The 15,248-nt window shown below is 43.0% G+C and overlaps 1 protein-coding gene across 1 annotated transcript in view; it reads right to left on the bottom strand.

Annotated features, from left to right (window-relative positions):
• Nucleotides 1–11,456, bottom strand: part of LOC135525801 (uncharacterized) — a 36,030-nt gene extending 24,574 nt beyond the window's left edge. The window contains 14 exon segments of the mRNA XM_064953685.1: nt 2,749–2,766; nt 2,861–2,941; nt 3,106–3,145; nt 3,239–3,335; nt 4,458–4,721; nt 5,104–5,330; nt 5,333–5,777; nt 5,917–6,132; nt 6,360–6,590; nt 6,701–7,030; nt 7,170–7,397; nt 7,582–7,926; nt 8,160–8,237; nt 11,381–11,456. Coding sequence (XP_064809757.1) covers nt 2,749–2,766; nt 2,861–2,941; nt 3,106–3,145; nt 3,239–3,335; nt 4,458–4,721; nt 5,104–5,330; nt 5,333–5,777; nt 5,917–6,132; nt 6,360–6,590; nt 6,701–7,030; nt 7,170–7,397; nt 7,582–7,926; nt 8,160–8,214 — 2,577 coding nt within the window. The 5' untranslated portion in view covers nt 8,215–8,237; nt 11,381–11,456.
• Nucleotides 11,457–15,248: the final 3,792 nt, after the last annotated feature.

Here is a 15,248-nt window from a genome sequence, read left to right as displayed (position 1 = left end):
AGAGGAGGAGAGGAAGGGAGGGGACCATGGTCAGAATAAATCCATTACAGCAACCTTACAACAACCCAACATTATGAATGTGACCTAAATGACACCCTATCCCCTACACAGTGCACTATGTTTGACCGTGACTATGAGGCTCTGGTAGAAAATAGTGCACTATGTAGGAATAGGGTGCTATTTTGGACAGTCTATAGCTGTAGGTATACACACTCACATTAAAGTATGTATAATTTAGATGTGGAATAACCAAACAACAGACTGGGTGTGATTTCAGTGAACGGAGCTGGTCTGTAATGATGAGATAACCTTGTCTTAGACCTGGAGATTCATGTTAGCTAACAGGAGCTAATGTCTACACTTTAGCTCAGTGGGCTAGCATGGTCTAGAATCACAGTAACAACCCAGGTGTGATAGCCAGAGTTAAACATACACACCCAGTAGAGTCCTGAGGGGAGGAGAGGTCCACCAATGGAGTCATGAGGGGAGGAGAGGTCCACCACTGGAGTCATGAGAGGAAGGAGAGGTCCACCACTGGAGTCCTGAGGGGAGGAGAGGTCCACCACTGGAGTCCTGAGGGGAGGAGAGGTCCACCACTGGAGTCATGAGGGGAGGAGAGGTCCACTACTGGAGTCATGAGGGGAGGAGAGGTCCACCACTGGAGTCATGAGGGGAGGAGAGGTCCACTACTGGAGTCATGAGAGGAGGAGAGGTCCACCACTGGAGTCATGAGGGGAGGAGAGGTCCACTACTGGAGTCCTGAGAGGAGGAGAGGTCCACCACTGGAGTCATGAGGGGAGGAGAGGTCCACCACTGGAGTCATGAGGGGGAGGAGAGGTCCACCACTGGAGTCCTGAGGGGGAGGAGAGGTCCACCACTGGAGTCATGAGGGGAGGAGAGGTCCACCACTGGAGTCATGAGAGGGGAGCCGAGAGCAGTCTGCACAGTGGTAAACTTCCAGCAGCAACAAACTGGGGGTCAGGGGGAGAGAGGGTGGAGGGGGAGAGGGGGAGAGACCACTGGAGGGGGGAGAGGGGGGGAGAGAGACCACTGGAGTCATGAGGGGAGAGAGGGGAGAGAGGGAGAGAGAGGAGTCCTGAGAGGGAGAGAGGGGGAGAGAGGGGGGGGAGGGAGAGAGGGAGGGAGGAGGGGGAAGAGGGGAGAGAGAGGGGGAGAGGGAGAGAGATGGGGAGATAGAGAGAGGGGGAGAGAGTGGTAGAGAGAGGGGGGAGGGAGGGAGAGAGGGGGAGAGGGGGAGAGAGGGGGAGAGGGGGAGAGAGAGAGAGGGAGAGAGGGGGAGAGAGGGGGAGAGAGGGGGAGAGAGGTGGGGGAGAGAGAGAGGGGGAGAGAGGGAGAGAGGGGGGAGATGAACAGTGCTTGGTGTTGATCTATGACAGTGTATCTCCTGACAGTAATGTAGTATCCCTGACCTGCCTATAGCCAAGCTATGTGGTTCAATGGTTCCATCATGTGTCCAATAGGCAGAAATACAAGAAACGAGCAGAATGGATTTAGTTATGAATCAATGCATGTTAGTCAAACAATCCATGTATTTGTTGTCTATTTATTGTCTACCTTTGATCTCATTTACAACATGATGCTTATACTGTGTTCAATGTGTCTAAAATAAATGTACTAATGAATAATTAATCATTTGAAAATAAAACAAGCAATATCATGACACATAGTATTACATAATATAAAATAGAGAATGACCAGTAATGACTGACAGCAATACAAAGTAAAACATATTTTAACACATCAGGAACAACTCCAGAGATACAAACATTTAAAAGCTCTTGTCAATATAATTCATTTTTGTGTCACTAAGACAAGACATAACTTTATATAAAAAATCTGGAATTGGCAAAATCCCATAAAAAAGATAAGCAATACAATCTACAGATAGTAAACAGATAAGTTGACATGTTGAACCTGTAAATGAACCCACAAATGCTGATGCTCCAGATACTCAACTAGTGTAAAAAAGGCCAGTTTCATTGCTTCTTTAATCAGCGAGCACAACAGTTTTCAGCTGTGCTAAAATAATTACAATATGGTTTTCTAATGATTCATTTACCTTTTAAAATGATAAACTTGGATTAGCTAACACAACGTGCCATTGGAACAGAGGAGTAATGGTTGCTGATAATTAGCTTCTGCACGCCTTTGTAGATATTCCATAAAACATCTGCATTTTCCAGGTAGAATAGTAATTTACAACATTAACAATGTCTACACTGCATTTTTGATCAATTAGATGCTATTTTAATGGACTTTTTTTTTTTGCTTTTCTTTAAAAAACAAGGACATTTTAAGCGACCCCAAACTTTTGAATGGTAGTGCACATACTGTATTTATCATTAGGAGAACAATCTAAATTCCAGCACTTACACAAAAGTCAAACCTTCTAGATTAAAAAGCAATATCATAGTAAGAGAATAGCATTATGAGGCCTAGCTTTGGTTTGATGCTGTTGCTCTTCAGTCCAGGTTCTGTGGTGGTTCTCTTCAGTCCAGGTTCTGTGGTGGTTCTCTTCAGTCCAGGTTCTGTGGTGGTTCTCTTCAGTCCAGAATATTTGGTGGTTCTCTTCTGCCCAGGTTCTGTGGAGATTATATTCAGTCCAGGTTCTGTGGTGGTTCTCTTCAGTCCAGGTTCTGTGGTGGTTCTCTTCTGTCCAGGTTCTGTGGTGGTTCTCTTAAGTTCTCGTAATCGGAGGGCTCAGCATGTATCTGAGGGCTGTGTCACTGCCAAGTCCCTCACATTCTGAAAGGAGACACATTGAATGAGCACTTTACAAACCCCTCCCTCTAACACTTGTATGTACACGGACACACAGACTGCATTATAAGAGACTTACTGCCAGGGTGTCATACTCTGGTGACCTGGTCTTCATGTTCAGAGATGTGTACATGTCACTGTTGGGGTCAGGATGGACACTCTGGGGGGTGGGGGGGAAGAGGGGGAGAGAGAGAGAGAGAGGGAGAGACAGAGAGAGAAACACAAATACTCTCAATACTGTATAGAGCACAAATCCATCCATTCACTTACTGTCTATGTCTGTGGCATTGGGATTGAAATAGCTTTGGTTGTTGACAATATTACCTGTCTGTCTGCTGTGTCATCACTTCCTCCTGTGTGTCTCCTGTAATGAGGGACAGAGTGAGTTCTGCTCTCTACTGACCTCTAGTGGAAGGTGATATGTTACTAATAGAGTTCATGTAAATGGCTGGCTCACCTCTTCATATAGCAGTAGATGGTGAGGAGCAGAGCTCCAACAGTCAGGGCAGCCCCCATCCCCACCACAGGAACCCAGAGAAACAATGCTGTAGTATCTTGAGATTTTAAATGCAAGGTGGAGATATGACATAGAAGAAACCAGGGAAGAAGAAAATAAAACAATTATTTAAATACAGGCCAACTAATACTATGTCATATGGTATGATAAGTGTGTAAAATTACTAATTCTATGTCATATGGTATGATAAGTGTGTAAAATTACTAATACTATGTCATATGGTATGATAAGTGTGTAAAATTACTAATTCTATGTCATATGGTATGATAAGTGTGTAAAATTACTAATACTATGTCATATGGTATGATAAGTGTGTAAAATTACTAATTCTATGTCATATGGTATGATAAGTGTGTAATATTACTAATTCTATGTCATATGGTATGATAAGTGTGTAATATTATTAATTCTATGTCATATGGTATGATAAGTGTGTAATATTACTAATTCTATGTCATATGGTATGATAAGTGTGTAATATTACTAATTCTATGTCATATGGTATGATAAGTGTGTAATATTACTAATTCTATGTCATATGGTATGATAAGTGTGTAAAATTACTAATTCTATGTCATATGGTATGATAAGTGTGTAATATTACTAATTCTATGTCATATGGTATGATAAGTGTGTAATATTACTAATTCTATGTCATATGGTATGATAAGTGTGTAATATTACTAATTCTATGCCATATGTAATGATAAGTGTGTAATATTACTAATTCTATGTCATATGGTATGATAAGTGTGTAATATTACTAATTCTATGTCATATGGTATGATAAGTGTGTAATATTACTAATTCTATGTCATATGGTATGATAAGTGTGTAATATTACTAATTCTATGTCATATGGTATGATAAGTGTGTAATATTACTAATTCTATGTCATATGGTATGATAAGTGTGTAAAATTACTAATTCTATGTCATATGGTATGATAAGTGTGTAATATTACTAATTCTATGTCATATGGTATGATAAGTGTGTAATATTACTAATTCTATGTCATATGGTATGATAAGTGTGTAAAATTACTAATTCTATATGGTATATAAGGTATGTCATATAAGTGTGTAATATTACTAATGATTATTTATTGTTGTTGACCTGTGTGATTATCAATGAATAGAGGAAGATGAGGTGAACTTACACTGAACGTCCACAAACACAGAAGAAGAGTTGAGTCGTCCATATTTATTCTCAGCCTCACAGTAATATTCTCCTCTGTCCTCAGAGATGATGTTAGTGATGCTGTAACTCTGTCCTGATGCTTTTGGTGAGGCTACGTTCTTCTTGTACCAGGTGTATTTGTCCACAGGTGGGTTGGCATCACTGCTGCAGGTCAGAGTCACTGAACTGCCCTCCACTATTTCACCAGAGGGACTGACTGACACTGAGGTGTTCCTTGGAGCATCTAGTTAAGGAGAATATGTCAGAGGATCAGGACTGTAGTATACTACCTCAAATGAAGTCATGTCAAAAATAAATCATATCTAAAGTCAGAGGACTATCTAAAACTATCACTTACTAAAACTATCACTCACTTATCTAAAACTATCACTTACACAAAACGTTAACAATAATACATAGAGACACTTTAGGACTTTAGTCTACTAAACTATTCTTCAAGTGTCTGAGGTACTGAACACTCTAACTATGGACATGCATACATCTATGACATTGTCTGTCATTTCTATGTAATGATGAATATGTACAGATAAAGCAGTAATACTCTTCTCATTGATTTAAAGTTTTTGATGCTTTCTAAGTAGAATAGTAGTTTAATTCATACTCACACACTGCAGGAGAGTGGAGGTCCTCATGGTGTTCTACAGCACAGGAGTAACTGTCCACAGAATGACCCAACACTACTAGGGTATTACTAGAGTATTGTTGGGAAGTGGGCTCATCTACACGTTGTCCGTTCTTGTACCAGATGTAGGTGGGGTTGTCAGTCAGAGTACAGGTGGTGATACAGGTCAGTGTCTTCTGTCCCTCTGCAGCAGGAGTCACCTTCACCTGCAGACCTGAAACAATATGTATAAAACCACATACACCTCTGTGTCAACAGGATGGTCAATGTATTTATCCTGTAATTCATTATGATTTACAGTTGTATCATACAGTGTAGTATTACCTGTGACAGACAGAGTTGTTCCTGGGAAACTATGACCCCATTCAAAGCTGTGAGTTTTAAAAGTGAAGCGATACTCAGCTGAGTCGTCCTCTCTCAGATCTGTGATTCTCAGGGTGAAGGGACCTCTGTATGTTCCAGTGTACTCCACACGACCTGCATACCCTGGGTCTGTGGTTAGGTCTTCAGGGGTCGACTTATCACTTCTAAACCAGAATGATGATGTGGTGGAATAATAACCAACATAAGTACAGGATATGTCCACTGTTGACCCCTTCAAGACACAGATTCTCCTCTTGGTGTAAGTCACTCTGTTGCAGCTCTGACCCTGAACACCTGAAACACAGTGACATAACAAGAGGTCAACTGGATTCTATTCTCAGTTCTATCTAGAAATGCTAAAAGTTCTCGAGTTCTCATAGTGAAACCAAAACACACAGAGGTTAAACAGTATTGTTAATGAAGAAACACTCACACACTGCAGGAGAGAGGAGACCCTCATGGCCTTTTACAGCACAGGAGTAGCTGTCTGCAGCATTAGGGAGGACTGAATAGGGAGAAGTGTTGTCAGTTACTATCTGTCCGTTCCTGTACCAGATGTAGGTGGGGTTACCAGTCAGAACACAGGTGGTGATACAGGTCAGTGTCTTATACTCTGAAAACTGTTCAGGAGTCACCTTCACCTGAAAACCTGAATTAAAGCAGAGCAAAAACAGATGACATCGTTTAGAATTAATGATTCATTTCCTGACTCTTCAACACTGTATAATGTGCTATGCAGTGTTACCTGTGACATACATACATCTATGACATTGTCTGTAATTTCTATGTAATGATGAATATGGAAGTATTTCCCTTCTCATTGACCTTAAATGACTGATTCTTCCTAAGTAGAATCCTAGTTTCATTCAGACTCACAGACTACAGGAGAGTGGAGAGCCTCGTGACCTTCAACAGCACAGGAGTAAATGTCCACAGTAGAATCCCAGACCACCAGCATATTACTGGAGTGTTGTTGTGAAGTGGGCTCATCTACACGTTGTCCGTTCTTGTACCAGATGTAGGTGGGGTTGTCAGTCAGAGTACAGGTGGTGATACAGGTCAGTGTCTTCTGTCCCTCTGCAGCAGGAGTCACCTTCACCTGCAGACCTGAAACAATATGTATAAAACCACATACACCTCTGTGTTAACAGGATGGTCAATTTATTTATCCTGTAATTCATTATGATTTACAGTTGTATCATACAGTGTAGTATTACCTGTGACAGACAGAGTTGTTCCTGGGAAACTATGACCCCATTCAAAGCTGTGAGTTTTAAAAGTGAAGCGATACTCAGCTGAGTCCTCCTCTCTCAGATCTGTGATTCTCAGGGTGAAGGGACCTCTGTATGTTCCAGTGTACTCCACACGACCTGCATACCCTGGGTCTCTGGTTAGGTCTTCAGGGGTCGACTTATCACTTCTAAACCAGAATGATGATGTGGTGGAATAATAACCAACAGTACAGGATATGTCCACTGTTGACCCCTTCAAGACACAGATTCTCCTCTTGGTGTAAGTCACTCTGTTGCATCTCTGACCCTGAACACCTGAAACACAGTGACATAACAAGAGGTCAACTAGATTGTATTCTCAGTTCTATCTAGAAATGCTAACAGTTCTCAAATGACAAAGTGAAACCAACACACACACAGGTTGTACAGTATTGTTAGTTAAAGAAACACTCACACACTGCAGGAGAGTGGAGAGCCTCGTGGCCTTTTACAGCACAGGAGTAGCTGTCTTTACTGTTAGTGTAGACTGAGTATTTGTACTGGGGGGAGGTGCTCTCATCTAGACGTTGTCCGTTCTTATACCAGATGTAGATGGGGTTGGGGTTACTCAGAGTACAGGTGGTGATACAGGTAATTGTCACCTGATTTTGCCAGCTTGAATAAGTCACCTTCACCTGCAGAGCTGGAGTAGATCACAACATTAAAACCCTGAATCACCTGTTCTTTAGTTTAATCACATGATGCAAGACATTCTCAAACTCATTTCATTCTCAAATCTGTTTCATATATGCAAATCCAATTTCTAGACCTAAATGGACAGTAGATATTAATTCAACAGACTAGCAGTATAAAGCATATTACTGTACCTGTTACAGACAGAGTGACTCCAGGACTTCCAGAATATTTCCCTCCGGTCTGATCTGTTATAAATCTGAACCAATACGTAGCTGAGTCTCTCTCTCTCAGGTCTGTGATTCTCAGGGTACAGTCTTTCTTCTTATCTCCATGATACTCCAGACGACCTGCATACTCTGGGTCCTGACCTAGATCTTCAGGTTCTACACCAGTCCCCCATTTAGTGAACCAGAGTGTTGTTGTGACTTTACCTCTGGGATATGTATAAGAGCAGGACATCTCCACTGTTGACCCCTTCAAGGTACAGATACTCTGACTGGTGTATGTAACACTCCAGCCATTCTGACCCAGTACCACTGAAACACACAGTCACAACACAACACAACATTTATTAAATAAAAATTATTCCAAAATGGCTTTCACTAACAAGATGGTTTGTCCACACTTTGTTGCCATAGTTACTGAGTTGGGTGTGAATGGGAACAACAGATACGCATTGTGTCGACAGAAGAGCAAAAAATGTTTATGCTTTTAGAAATGTATGTAGATCGATAAACAGAGCAACTTAAAGATAAGAATGAGACCATACCTGCTACAGACCAGAGAAAGACCACCAACACACTTCCTGCTGTTCTCAAGGCCATTGTTGCATCTCCCACCCTGCAGTCTTAGAAACATAAACAACAACTCACTCTATAGCTGGTGAATAACTCCACCTGATACATTGAAGTAGAAACTGTAAATGGGGTACAGGGCCTCATTACTGAAAATGAACCAGGCTCATATTGTGTTGTGTTGTATTGTGTTATATGGTTGTCTATGTGAATACTGTCTGTCTGTAAGTCTATTCCACTATGTATGTAATGTGTGTGACGTGTTGCATGTCTGTCTACATCTGTCTATTTAAGATGAATTGATGCAAAAATTACTTCCTAATGTAGTCATCATCATCATTATAAACAACATTGGCGGTCGGTCGGCGCGCACACACACACACACACACACACACACACACACACACACACACACACACACACACACACACACACACACACACACACACACACACACACACACACACACCATCTGTATTGAAGGCCCATAAGGCCCATGGAGTCTGTATCAAAGTCTAGAGAGCTGGTTGTTATGGATGTAGAAAAGTTAAAACACACATCCTACACAGTGTAGATGTCAACCCTCCTCCCTATCAGTCTGGTCTTAAAGGGCTCTCAGATAAACCCACTGTGTCAATCACACACACACAGGCCAGTACACTGAGCAGTGATTCAATTGTTTGTCTGCATGTCTCTTTTACCCTGGTTAATCATCTCATCCCTATGTAGATCAACACTCCTACACTGAGACACTTTATGAATACTGACCCTGATGTAACAACCAAAACAGAGCTCAAAACATAACAAGAAGTAAAATGATACATTAACCTCAAGAATATGACTAATGACTAAAAACAAATAACCAGAAACTATAATTCAAGATATTGTCAAGAGTAGTTACAGAGTGAAGTGAAGAGGAGAGGTCTTGTACAGTGAGTCAACTGTGTGGTAGTGAGTGAAAACCTGAAGTGTTGAAACATTATAAAAGCAGTCAGAACACAAGTAGTGGATGCAGAACTGTCCTTCCTGTTTAGTAAAGACATTAACATCCACGACAACCAGACCAACACGCCAGAAAAGGGCTGTTACTGTAATAGAACAGAAATTGTGTAAAAGACAAGTCTGGGCATATATTTATTTTATTTAAAAAATGTGTCAATTTTCACTGTGGTCTTTTATACTACATACAGAACCATGTAAACACTGTGTTGACTATACTATTTATAACGTTAACATTTTAATGACCTACCTTGCCCTTCTGAGTTCTGCATATACAGGTCAAAGTTCCATGATGTTATTCAATTAGAACCCATTCAATTTAAACACCCATGACCATCACTCCTTATCAGCTGCATCAAAGTGGTACTGAAGGTTCAGTGGTCTAGACTAGAGCTCCACCTACTGGCATCTCAACATTACTGCAGCCTCCAGTCCTCATGATGTCCTCATTCATTTGGGAAGTAATGGGAATAAATTGAATGATGTTCCTGTCATTCCAGCCATTATAATGATCCCATCCACCTGTATACCAGCCTCCTCTGTTGTACAGTGCTGGTAGAAGCTGTATCTAGGAGAGGCATGATTGAACATCACCATAGCCCGCTGTACTGACTGTGTGGTCTATTGTAGTCTGCTGTCCATAAATATTGCCATTTAGTTATCAAAAGCAATGTACAGTCTTTGTGCATATATTTTACCTATGGGTGGTCCCAGGAACGAAACCCATAACGTTGCAGGTGCCATGTTCTACCAACTGAGCTACAGAGGAACATATTCTGAATAGTGTAATGTGCATATATAGATGTCTGATATGATTCAGGAGGCCTGTCAGAGGACAGACAGGAAAGGAGAACAGGGAAGTGATACTGAGTGTGTGCATCTAAACCAACAAAACCACAACCCACCATCACTGTCTCATGTTTATACTACTCCTAAACACAACCCACCATCACTGTGTTTCATGTTAATACTACTCCTACACACAACCCACCATCACTGTGTCTCATGTTAATACTACTCCTAAACACAACCCTCCATCACTGTCTCATGTTAATACTACTCCTAAACACAACCCACCATCACTGTCTCATGTTAATACTACTCCTAAACACAACCCACCGTCACTGTCTCATGTTAATACTACTCCTAAACACAACCCACCATCACTGTCTCATGTTAATACTACTCCTAAACACAACCCACCATCACTGTCTCATGTTAATACTACTCCTAAACACAACCCACCATCACTGTGTCTCATGTTTATGCTACTCCTAAACACAACCACCATCACTGTGTCTCATGTTAATACTACTCCTAAACACAACCCACCATCACTGTGTCTCTTGTTAATACTACTCCTAAACACAACCCACCATCACTGTGTCTCATGTTAATACTACTCCTAAACACAACCCACCATCACTGTGTCTCTTGTTAATACTACTCCTAAACACAACCACCATCACTGTGTCTCATGTTAATACTACTCCTAAAGCTCTTACGAAGCATCCACTCAATCACTCTTAATCTTACTCTCACTCTTACTTGAGGCCATTTTCAAAATGTCTCCACATTAATTGTTTTGCTCTCAGTGCTCTTAAAACAGCAGGCACACGTCTTGTGAAACCACATGAACAATGTACATCCCGTCGTTTGTAGCACACAGCGTCGCTCAGTATTTGTCAAGGGTGGCAATAATTTTGGAGACTGTATATCTAACAATCAGATTAATATGTAAAAATACATTTACACACACATACACATGGACAGAAACATCACATCACACACGTTTTCCTCACCCTGTTATACTATGACAGTGAAAACGACCCTATAGAATTGAGATCCGTCCCCCTTTCGGCATAAATGCATCTGGGTATTACTGGCAAACTCTACTAATCATGCTTTAAACATGCAACTGAATAAACTGAACTAAACTAAACACATGAAACCCCAGTCCAGAGTCAGTATTCACAAAGTGTATCAGAGTAGGAGAGCTGATCTGGGATCAGTTTAGCCTTTTAGATCATAATTATATGGACCGTCTGAGACACTTTATGAATACAGGCCCTGATGTAACAACCAAAACACAGTTCAATATAAACCACCAAGTACAAAGATACAGGCAGTCATGTGATGTTTGGCTAAAAATGTCAAAACTAAAACTATATTTCAAGATATTGTCAAGTGTACTTACAGAGTGAAGTGAAGGGGAGAAGTCTTGAACAGTTAGTCAACCTAATGTCACTGTGTGGAAACAAGAAGTAGTTTACTGTAAGTGTTAGTAGAAGCAGGCGTAGCCTATGTGTGAGTTCTGTGGTTGACACATTTTAAAGTAGCCTAGTCAGGTCATTAACATGCAGCAACAACATGTCACATAAGGGATGTTACTGTATCTAAATAGAAAATGGTCTAAAGTCAGAATACTGTAGTTGCATTTCTTTATTTGAGGAGTGGACCTACATGTTTTACAAGAGACAAAATGTGACCCATTCCCATCACTCCTCATCAGCTGGTACTGAAGGTTCCAGAACAGATGAAAGGGGAGTATCTTTGGTTCCAGTGTTCTAGACTAGAGCTCTCCCTACTGACATCTCAACATTACTGCAGCTTCCAGGCTTCATATGTCCCTTCTAGTCCGATGAAAATATACAAAATAGAAGGTAAAATAACATGACACTGCTGTTATTCAGTGATAAACAAGCATTTTTGTGCATCACACAGCTACTCTGAATGTACTGGATTGTGAACAATATGATGTGCTGCTACTGAATTACAGCAAGACCCCATAGTTAACTAGTGACCTAGTTAGTTAGCTAGTGACCTAGTTAGTTAGCTAGTGACCTAGTTAGTTAGCTAGTGAGCTAGTTAGTTAGCTAGTGAGCTTGTTAGCTAACATTTAGCTATCAACATTAGCTAGCTAGAAACAACAGACAACAGTGAGCTGTCATTATGCCAAGGCCAAGGCAAGCTGCTCTGAGTTTCCACTGTGTTCTTGTGTGAAAGAGATGTCTTCATCTCACTGATCTTCAGGACAACAGACCCAAAGGGAACCCTGACATGCATATACAGTGCCTTGCGAAAGTATTCGGCTCCCTTGAACTTTGCGACCTTTTGCAACATTTCAGGCTTCAAACATAAAGATATAAAACTGTATTTTTTTGTGAAGAATCAACAACAAGTGGGACACAATCATGAAGTGGAACGACATTTATTGGATATTTCAAACTTTTTTAACAAATCAAAAACTGAAGAATTGGGCGTGCAAAATTATTCAGCCCCTGTCAGGATTTGGCCAGGGTTGTTCCGGGTTTTGGTCACTAGATGCCCCCCATTGTGCTTTTTGACCTTATGTTTTTTTCCCTTGATTCCCATTATTATTTGCACCTGTGCCTCGTTTCCCCTGATTGTATTTAAACCCTTAGTTTCCCTCAGTTCTGTGCTCTATGTTTGTATGTTAGCACCCAGCCCTAGTGTCCTGTGTATTCTTGTCGATTCCGGTGGACGCTCTTGTGGAATTCTGTTTTTGTTTTTTGAGTATCTCTTGAGGCTTTTTTGTGCTATACCTACCACCTTTTGGATTTGCCATTTTGTATTGAAGGACTTCTCCTTTTTACTTTATTAAATACACCGTCTTAAGTACTGCTGTGTCTGCCTCATCTTCTGGGTTCTGCTGACTATTCGTGGCTCAGTTGGTTAAGTGACTGTTTCTCACTCCGGAGACCCAGGTTCGTAACCGGGTCCTGACAGAAACACAGAGCCAAAAATGAACCCAGAGGCAGCCAGTTCCCAGGACCTTTTTTGCCATGCTGTCCCACCACCAGGAGACTGTCCAACGCCATGAAGCCGCCCTGGTTCAGCAAGAGGCCTTAATGGCTAGACATTCTCATCTTCTGTCGGAGATGCTGACTTCCATTAAGCAAATATCTGATCGTCTTACCCCGGCAACAGTTCCCGTCCCAGTACCTCAGATTCACGTACCCATGGCAGTTAACCCCCTGGCTGAACCTCGTCTTCCACCTCCCCAACGGTTCTCAGGTGATCCAAGTGCTTGTAAAGGGTTTCTCACCCAATGTTCTCTCTCCTTTGAGCTACAACCCTCGTCGTTTCCCACCGACCGGTCTAAGATCGCTTATATCATCACCCTGCTGTCGGAAAAAGCCCTGGCCTGGGCTACTGCTGTGTGGGATGCCCATAGTTCCTGCTGTGCCAGCTACTGTGCCTTTGCTGAGGAATTCAAACGAGTGTTTCAAGGCCCAAGCAGTGGTTCTGACTCAGCCAAACAGCTCCTGACTCTCCACCAAGGTTGGCGCAGCGTGACGGACTATGCCATCCAGTTCCACACGGTGGCAGCTGCGAGTGGTTGGAACAACGAGGCGCTCACGGTGTGCTTTCTGAAAGGCCTTTCCGACACTATCCAAGATGAACTGGCCACTCGGGAACCACCGGACAATCTCGAGTCCCTGATCAAGTTGGCCTCACGCATTGACCAGCGTCTGAGAGAGAGAGAACTCAACCGTAGACCTCTAGCCCCTATCAGTCCCAGCTCCGAGTCCCCACCTTTATCCTCGCTGGCTCCACCGGAACCCATGCAGATTGGACGCATCTCCCAGGCTGAGAGAGACCGCCGGATGAGGGAGCGACGCTGTCTATATTGCGGCAAACCGGGCCATTTCCGTTCCACGTGTTCCGGGCTCCAGGGAAACGCTCTGTCCCGTACAGACCGGGGGGGAACTGTAACGGGAAACATAACCTCCTCCCATCCGTCCAACTCCCGTCTGCTCATTCCAGTCACCCTCTCCTGGGACAACCACAAGCTTCACCTTCAAGCCTTGGTAGACTCTGGAGCCGCAGGTAACTTCATGGATGGTGTCTGGGCGAAGGAGAATGGCGTTCCCTCTGAACCTCTAAGTGAACCCATGAGGGTCACTACATTGGATGGAAGCCCTTTGGGATCTGGACTTGTCACTCATGTCACTACCTCCTTGCGACTTTCAGTTTCACAACACCAGGAATTGATGAACTTTCATTTGATCTCCTGTTCCGAGTTCCCTCTCGTCCTTGGATACCCCTGGCTTCACAGCCATAACCCTCACATCGACTGGTCTGTGGGCACTATCAAGCAGTGGGGTCCTACGTGCCAAGCTACTTGTATTTTCCAGAATTCCCCGAGTTCTACTCCCGAGTCTTTAGAATCCATCGACCTGACCCGAGTTCCCGAGTGTTACCATGACCTCAAACTGGTGTTTAGCAAACAGAGGGCCACCATGCTACCACCCCATAGACCTTACGATTGCCCCATCGACCTGTTTCCGGGCACTTGCCCCCCAGGGGTCGGATCTTTTCCCTATCTCCACCCGAACGAGCTGCTATGGATACCTACATCAAGGACGCTCTGGAAGCAGGCCTCATGCGTCCATCCACCTCCCCGGCGGGAGCAGGGTTTTTCTGTGTGGCCAAGAAAGACGGTGGATTACGTCCTTGCATCGACTACCGGGGACTCAATGCCATAACCGTCCGTAACCGTTACCCGCTACCCCTTATGGCCACAGCCTTCGAGCTGCTCCAGGAAGCAGTTGTTTTCACTAAGCTTGACCTGCGGAACGCATACCATCTTGTGCGGATCAGACCTGGTGACGAGTGGAAGACCGCTTTCAACACGCCTACTGGTCACTATGAATACTTGGTGATGCCCTTCGGCCTGACCAACGCCCCAGCGGTGTTCCAAGCGCTCATAAACGATGTGCTTAGGGATATGCTTAACATATTTGTGTTCGTTTACTTGGATGACATCCTCATCTTTTCGAGCTCCCTTCAAGAACACACTAAGCATGTCAGACAAGTACTCAAACATCTCCTGGACAGCCATCTGTACGTTAAGCCGGAAAAATGTGAATTCCATTCATCCCGAGTACAATTCCTGGGATTTGTAGTGGAACCCGGTCGAGTCCAAATGGACCCCAGGAAGGTAGGGGCGGTAGCGGATTGGCCCACCCCCAAATCCGTTAAGGAAGTTCAGCGTTTCCTGGGCTTCACAAACTTCTACCGCAAGTTCATCAAGAACT

This window comes from Oncorhynchus masou, chromosome 5, assembly GCF_036934945.1.
Source record: "Oncorhynchus masou masou isolate Uvic2021 chromosome 5, UVic_Omas_1.1, whole genome shotgun sequence".
Lineage (NCBI taxonomy): Eukaryota > Metazoa > Chordata > Actinopteri > Salmoniformes > Salmonidae > Oncorhynchus > Oncorhynchus masou.
This window is presented reverse-complemented; position numbering and strand designations above follow the sequence as displayed.